This window comes from Cyphomyrmex costatus, unplaced genomic scaffold (assembly GCF_001594065.2).
Source record: "Cyphomyrmex costatus isolate MS0001 unplaced genomic scaffold, Ccosl1.0 scaffold3, whole genome shotgun sequence".
Lineage (NCBI taxonomy): Eukaryota > Metazoa > Arthropoda > Insecta > Hymenoptera > Formicidae > Cyphomyrmex > Cyphomyrmex costatus.
The window spans coordinates 9562-17752 of record NW_017277124.1 but is presented as its reverse complement, the minus strand read 5'-3'; the positions used below and the strand labels follow the sequence as shown (position 1 = coordinate 17752).

The following is an 8191-nucleotide window of genomic DNA, read 5'->3' as shown; positions in this document are numbered from 1 at the left end:
TCTAAATATATTTAGAACGCGTAAAGTACGAAAGTAATATAAAGAACGCTATATTAAAGAGAGTTGAAAAACATCTCTGATGGATAAGAGAGTTGAATCTAAAAATATTAATCAAAATGAAGAAACGAATAACGACACAAAAGAAGATGAACACAAACAGCCCGGTAAGAATTATATAGTTCCTAATAATCATTCTTAATTTTATTCATGTCATTAAACATTAAAATTTGATTAACAAAATTAATACATTAAATAATGCATTATACAAAGAAACAAAAATTTTGATGTAGAATAATTTTGTCAATAATCATCGTACCGAGATTTTTTAGAACAACACTTTAAAGCTATGAATCTGTTCTTTTCAGACATTTATTTCAAACAATGACGTTTTATAAAGTTATACAAATAAAAAAGAAGGTGCAACAGATTTCAATATTTTTAACGATATTTTCGAAAATTCCACGTAACGAATTAAAAATGTGCACTAATACTTTTTAAAAGCAACTGAACGGATACATCTTGGTATCTCAATTTCCTTACTTATTATCGTGCACTGTACTATTTTCCTTATCTGAATTACTATATGTTGATGTAAAAATGAACATTTTATTACAACGTTGAATAAATCGGTGAAAAAAATTTTACAGAGGATGACGAAAAAGGAATTTACATACAAAAAACGATTCTATCTTTCCGATGCCATGAAATTTATTTGTGCATAATTATCATTTCGCACCGTGCAACTTCGCAAATTTCGTGTAAAACTTTAAGATTTGATAAATCATCATTTATGATACTCTAACTTTATAAAATATCAGCATGAAATTTTTTGAAATGACGGTGTGAAGGGTAGAGATTACATTATATAAAATGGTTTCTTTAACATTTCGGTCGGATGATCTTTTACGAAATCATTCTTTTTCGAAGTTTGCTTGTTCTTGCAAGTGACGCTTTAATTTGAGTAGAGTATTTTAAAAGTTATGAGAATTATGTTACAATTTTCATTTTTTTTCGCAACAAGATCTTTCTTTAATTTTAAGATGATCGCACTAACTCCCCGACAATTTCATATAAAGAGATTAGAAACATACATGAAATTAGACTACCCATATGTAAAACATGTGGTAAAGGGTTTAAAAATAATTGGAGTTTGCGTAGACACGAAAGAACTCATAAAAACAAAAAGCCTTACCAATGCGAGTTTTGTAAATATAAATGTGGGTGAGTATTTAAGTGAACAACAAAAGTTAGGAAATGCTTTGGTGACTCAATATCATTGATTAAATTAACACGTAAAAAATAATAAATATTACAATGATCCATTTGCAGGCTAAAGGTACAGCTAAGTAGTCACATGTATCGTCGAGATGCGACCGTACTCGAGTTACAACAAGGGTCGTCACTACATACTCACCGTCATCGATGTGTTGAGCAAGTACGCGTGGACCGTGCCGCTCAAGAGCAAGGGCGGAAGCGAGACCGTTAACGCTATCGCTGAAATAATTCGAGAGAACGGAAATATTACACAAATGCGGAACATGTAATAAAGAGTTCAAGTACACAACGCAATTACGTGACCATGAATGAACTCATACAGGCGAAAAACCTTATCAATGCGAATTTTGAGAAAACAAATTTAGGTGAGCATTTAAGTGAATTACAAGAGTTATAGGGAAATGCTTTAGTAATTCATTATCAATGATTAAATTAATTGGTAAAAGTAATAAATATTTCAACGGTCGTTTCGCAGCCGGAAAGATGGTCTAATATATCACGTGAAGACAAAGCATAACAATGATGAACGTTTCAAGTCTAATAAGGATCTATATACTGGAGGTGTATCATACAAATGCGGAACGTGTAATAAAGCTATCGCCGAAAGACTCTTGGACACGGTGTACAGCGCGATAAAGATCGCTGGTCCCGCAAAATTTAAAGTAGGCGACGCGGTACGCGTGAGCAAGTACAAGACGATCTTTGAGAAGGGTTACACGCCAAATTGGACCACGGAGGTGTTTCAAATCGTCAAAATACAGAAAACTAATCCCGTGACATATCTTCTGGAAGATTACCGCGGAAAACCGGTCGCTGGAGGATTCTACGAGCACGAGTTGCGTCGCGTCGCTAATCCCGACGTGTATCTCGTGGAGAAAGTACTGCGTAAGAAAGGAGACAAGGTGTACGTCAAGTGGCTGGGATTCGATGGATCGCACAATTCATGGATAAATAAAAACGATGTCGTTTAAATTAATTTTTTTTTATTCATATAACAAAATATATATAAAAGTATAAGAGTATCATTGTTACTCTTTATTTATTCCTTCACATACATACATGTAATTATTTTTAACATATATAAGAATCAAGTACTATAACATTACTCGAGTACAATAAATGCGAAGTATAAAGATACATTTAAAAAAAAACGTATAAAAGAACATACATAAAACTCAATACATACCTAAAACTCAATACATATATACGTACAGTATAAGTAATAAGTATAGGTATAGGTATAAGTATAGGTATAAGTAAAAGTAAAATACATATTAAGAAATACAATTTAAAAAGGTATAAAATACATAAAACTCAATACATACATAAAAGTGTAAGTATAGGTATAAGTATAAGTACAAGTATAAGTATAAGTAAAAGTATAAAATACATATATAAAAACTCAATATAAAAATACATATTAAGAAATACAATTTAAAAACGTATAAAATACATAAAACTCAATACATACATAAAAGTCTAAGTATAGGTACGAGTATAAGTATAAGTATAAGTACAAGTATAAGTATAAGTAAAAGTATAAAATACATATATAAAAATACATATTAAGAAATACATATATAAGAATTAAAGCATAAGTATAAAATACATATATAAAATTAAAGTATAAAATTACGTATAAATGAAAATGTAAATGCTCTGTCTAAAACACGTATAAAAATCGCAAACTATACTGCTACAATGGTATCCGCCAATGTCCCCACGGTAACGTCTCCGTCGAGTCCGGTACGACGTACCGTTTGTCGTCGTACGGACTCAGAGTGATTTTCTTTTCCGACACCGTGTACACTTGGTGTAACTTCGATCGTATACACGACTGTCTACGCGTCATTTCCATCTCTTCGTTCAAACATCGGGTGTAATCGTCGAACGTTATCGTTCGCGCTACGACGCTGCTCTTTACACCCTTTGCCTTCTTCGTCTCTCTTTCCGTCCACGCGCAACGCGTACATCTTCGCTCTGAGTCCAACGAACTCGGTCATTATCGCGCCGTTGTTTTCGTCCTTCATAAGGCCGGGCACCTTCTTGTTCGCGAGATGCATACCGTACGCGTTGTCCGTCGGATAGTCGCTCGTATCGAATCTAGCGATATCGCGTTTCATCGCCGCGTACACATCGTCGCATTCGACGCGATATATGAGACTGTCCGTGTCGGTGTACATAATTTTACATTTTTCCTTAAACATAGGTACCATGTACTCGTGGTGGAATTCGTACAAGCAGACTTTAGATATGTCGAGTATGCACATACCTACGTAAATCGGCTTGTCGAACTTCACCTCGAGTTTGCGCAATTCAACGGCGATTAAGTTTTCCGCAAAGACGCTGCGGCTGTGGAAATTTAGTTTCGCGATCAATGCCTCCGCGCCGTACCGCCCGTCCCATGTAGTTACCAATTTAACGTCGACGCAATCGCGTACGTTCTCCATCGTTTTGCCGAATACCGCGTTGTTCATCAATTTGTATAAATTTTTTTCAAAATTATTTTTCGCGCGCGTTCTGAATTGCGTGTTCAGTTCGATGTAATCACGCAGCCAGGCTGATTGAGCGAATTGTAACACGCGATGGATCTTCGTTACGCGAAGGCCGTGATGTATGCATTGCTGAAGGTTACGGTAATGAATGACGTAACGCTGTTTATAGTACAGAGTCGCGAGCAGTTTATTCTCGCGCTTGCCGGGCGGCTTATCGCGCGTCGGGCAGAACGGTAGGTCAGCGTGCGCGTCGTGAAGATGTTGCGGATACTCGAGATCTACCTCGAGAATGTACCCGGTGGGCAAATCCGGAGCGATCGCGTTCGCGTCGAGTTCGCGGCGTCTTCGGTCCATCGAAAATCCGCGTAGGGCAGCGGCTGACACATCGCCCATCCGTACAGATTGTTAACGTCGTAGTACATCAGGTACGACGACGGTTTCGACGAGTCGTACGAACGCATGTACTTGTTATTGGCCTTTGCGTATCTGCCGGAACATTGGCTAAGGCCACCGCGTATACCGCGCTCGACAAACATAACCATATCTATATCGGTGAGCAACTCGAATTTCACGCGCGTGTGTTTCAGCATAGCGTCCCACGTGAAACCGGGCAATGTGTAGTAATGCACGGGATCGAGACCGTAACTCGCGACGCAACTTTCGCGAAAATTTTCGAAAACGTCGGTCAATAACAAGACGTCGGTTTTCAAGTACAGATCGCTGTACTCGCCGAGCGTTCGCACGGAGAACCGCTTCCATACGTTCGCGGCGTGTGCGTAATCGCTCTCGGACACCGTATTGCCTGTCAGCGAGCTGTGAAACGATTCGCGCGGCGGTAAGCGTGTATCGTTCAGTTTTTCGACGCAATCTACGTACTTGTAAGGAAATACTCCTTTACGAGTAAGCAGATTGAAATCTTCGTCCGACAGACTCGAAAATTCGGAACGCACAATTTTCAATTGATCCTTATCGAGATAAGACGCTAATTTGTCTAGACCCGAACTCAAAAATTTATAAGAATCAATGAATCGCAATTTAATAACATTTTTCTTAATATTATTTTCATCTTTTTCTTTAGTGCTATCAACATGTTTAGTGAACGAAATGTATTTCTCTTTAGTCAGTGGAAGTAAATCTACCTGCCCATCGTACGCGGTAGCGATTTCTTTTATAACGAAGTGCGCGTCGTATCCCGATAGGTTGTGAAATACAACCGGTATGTAGAGAGAGTCCTTATAATTTACGTTGCAACCTTTATGCGCTGGGCCGCGGTATCGCCCGGTGAGGTGGCAGTGATCGCGTGCTCGCTCGTCGTCCGGCGCGAACGGCCTCTCACAGATGTGACAGTGCGTTGCACTGTTGAATTTCTGCCAGTCGTCTCGCGTGAAATCCATAGGCTGGTTAGCGGATATTATAGCTTTCGCGCGGTGCGCCAAGTCCTCGAGCTGGCGCGCGAACCAGCTGACGCAGTCGTTATCGCGACGAAACCGATACGCCGATAACGTGTCGTCGTACGAGCACCGCACGTAGTACCCTATACTAAATACCTCGTGCTGTTGGTACGCGTACGACGATGTCGATGTTGATGCAGCGTCTTCCGTCTTTCGCAAGACACACTTCAGGTCGGCGTATACTACAAACGGCGCCCGCTCCTTCATGCCGTAGTTGTGGAACTCCAACCACTTTTTCTCCTCGCTAGGTAGGCGGATAGCGCACTAGTTTAATTTACCGCAGTCCTCGCTGTGACTCTCCAATTTCACGATGGTACTGAAATAATGGAGGCAACTGAAAAAACAAAAAAACATACATTAGTAAAAAAACTTTTTTTTCTTAATATTTTATTTTTACTTATTATATTTACCGATCGCAAAAGAATTTCTTGTGCTCCTTTTTAGAGAGTTGCGATCCTACGAGTCGGGACAGATGCTTGATCGTCACGAAATGTCCTGTGTCGCCGTCTTGCACGTACAGGAGATTGACGTGCTTCTCCCTCTTGTCGTCGGTGAGCCGGAGAGGCAGGATATCCCCGTCCTCGATACCGTAAACGTTGACCGACACATTGTTCGAGCGTTCGAATTTCGAAATGTCTTTTAATTTCACTGGAAATTTGATATCCGCGAAGTTGAGCATTGTAGAGTAATGCGGATACGACGATGCCCGATACACATGATTTTCTGCGGGGTACAGAGCGGCTACTACCGACCACGCGAAGCACGCATAGTCATTCGAACCTACGTTAACCAACGCGTGCTTGTCCTTAATTTTCTTCTGCACTGTGATATGACACCCCGCGTGCATAGGATTAAGTTTGTTCACGTTCACTGTCAAGTTCAGGATTCGCGAGAGCGCCCACCCGCTGTCACGCTCCTGGTGCTCTTCGAGCGACGCCAACGTAGGTTCGATAACGCGCGAAACGTACCACTCGCGCACATTCGACGCTGGATACAGTTCGCAGTTTTTACTGTTTATACCCATAACGGTGCGTTTATCGCCCGCAATGAACTTACCGTTGAACGCGGTGTTCACTTTCACGCTACCGTGTCTCTCTATAGCGCCTCGCACTCGCTCGAGCACCACACTACCGGCGTCTTCAAAAAACTGTCGCGGTTCTATGTGTTCAAAGTTTATCACCGCACCTGTTAGAACGCACCTCTCGAACGCGACGTCGATCTCGCGCCACGCTAGAGATCTATCGCGATCACCACCACCACCACCCACGTGTACGAACCGTCGTTCCAACTGCGTCCTCGCACCCGCGAGTCGCGCGATTCTCGCCACCGCGGATTGTCTGTGCCCGACGGCAAGACGCGGACGCTTGGTGCGGCAGAGCACCTCCAAGTTCTCGATGCACTCGTCGCATCGTTGCATCCACGCGAAACACTCGCTCAATGTAGCGACGCGACCGCAATATTCAAGCAGCTCGCGTTCCGCACGCTCGTAGTCTTCCATTGTTCGACCAATAAAACAAAATAAAAAAAAAAGTTATTCGGAGCACTTGCACGTTACTTGGCAGCATGCGCTGCACCACTGCACTAAATACAACATGTCGTAGAGATGTTTGTTGTGACTTTGGGAGCCGATACACTTTTCACACTCTACCCATATATAGTCACGCGGGTCGCGTAATCTCGTAACGACAGGACGCGCCTCATCGCAACGATTGTGCCCTGGTACGTATACATCGTCTATTATCACTACCTCGGCCTTTTTGCCACTATAAGTGTCCAATGTGATGTTACCGCAGGAAGCCTCGAGTTCATCCTCGAATTTATTCCCCACCCATTCATAGTCTTTTGCGTTTTTTACGTTTATGCACCGGTCACGTAATCGCGTGTACGCTTCCCGTCTTGCGAGCGATGACCATCCGTAAGCGGGGTACGTGGTCACGTTTACGTTTTTCACTACACGATCCCCGTCTATCTCACGATCGCGCAGTACCCGCACCGGTGATGTCCACGCACTATAGTCCAGCGGATTTTCAAGCACTCCTTTAACGTCTTCCACGCGTTCGTTAACGTACCTACAAAACTCGTCCCAATCTACCCCGTTCAGCAACCCCAACGAATCTTCGTCCTGCAACCGATGCGATGGTCCCGTATCGTTCGATACAACATTGTCTTCGATATCAACATTTTCTATCACGCGATCACCGTGTATCTCTCGAATTGCATGCACCGGCGATGCCCGCACATCCTTTCTCGGCAAATTTTCGACGTCGACAAGATTGTTCACACATTCAAAATAATCGTCCCAATTTTCGTCCAGCAAACGATGCGATGATTCGTTGATTGCTATTATATTTTCTTATACGGTACATATGGGACATGCGTTGCACGGGTATACTTGGCTCATCGGTTTCAGACAATTGGAGCACGTTCGAGATTCGAATCTATCGGTGAAATCAGTGTCGTGCTTCCTTATCACCAACATTCCACCAACGCCAGCGTCCGCGATTCTCTCCATACACTCGGCACATACCGCTAGCGCTCCACCTGTCGAATAGTAGCACTGGATTTGACAAAACTTCACGCCAGAACTCAATGCTCGGATTTGCGCGGCTGACACAATTTTTACTAAACGATCGGTATTGTTCTCCAGATCGCTAACGCACCCCGTATCGTCCGATTGCACACTCTCGTCGGAAGACTCAACGTCTATCACATCTTCAAAGTTTATATCTCCAATCGCTTCGTCATTCCCAACATCATCCATATTTTCAATGTTCGCTCTATCTATTGTACTCTCGCGTCTTAACACAATCGATTCGTGACATCTACTGTGACACGGCGCGCTTACGACTCATTATATATTTCATTTCCTACTTCTTCATCCCTTTGTCTTTATCCCTACTGACCTCTCAGTACGCGTCTTCCTAGAAATGTATCTCGAAAGATAGCGCAAATTAATTTAATACTTGTTTT

The 8191-nt window shown here is 42.1% G+C and overlaps 1 protein-coding gene across 1 annotated transcript; it reads left to right on the top strand.

The window, feature by feature from the left end:
• The first annotated feature begins 1367 nt into the window (after positions 1-1367).
• On the top strand, positions 1368-2246 carry LOC108775341 (uncharacterized). Its single transcript, XM_018541670.1, has 2 exons — positions 1368-1540; positions 1751-2246. The coding sequence occupies exons 1-2, from the start codon at positions 1368-1370 to the stop codon at positions 2244-2246; spliced, it is 669 nt and encodes a 222-aa protein (XP_018397172.1).
• Positions 2247-8191: the final 5945 nt, after the last annotated feature.

What these genes read in the sequence shown, in the direction of transcription:
- LOC108775341 (XM_018541670.1), top strand. Translation starts at nt 1,368, where the DNA reads ATGCGACCGTACTCGAGTTACAACAAGGGTCGTCACTACATACTCACC. An exon ending in ATTACACAAATGCGGAACAT is followed by an intron (nt 1,541 to 1,750) that starts GTAATAAAGAGT and finishes GTCGTTTCGCAG; the next exon opens with CCGGAAAGATGGTCTAATAT.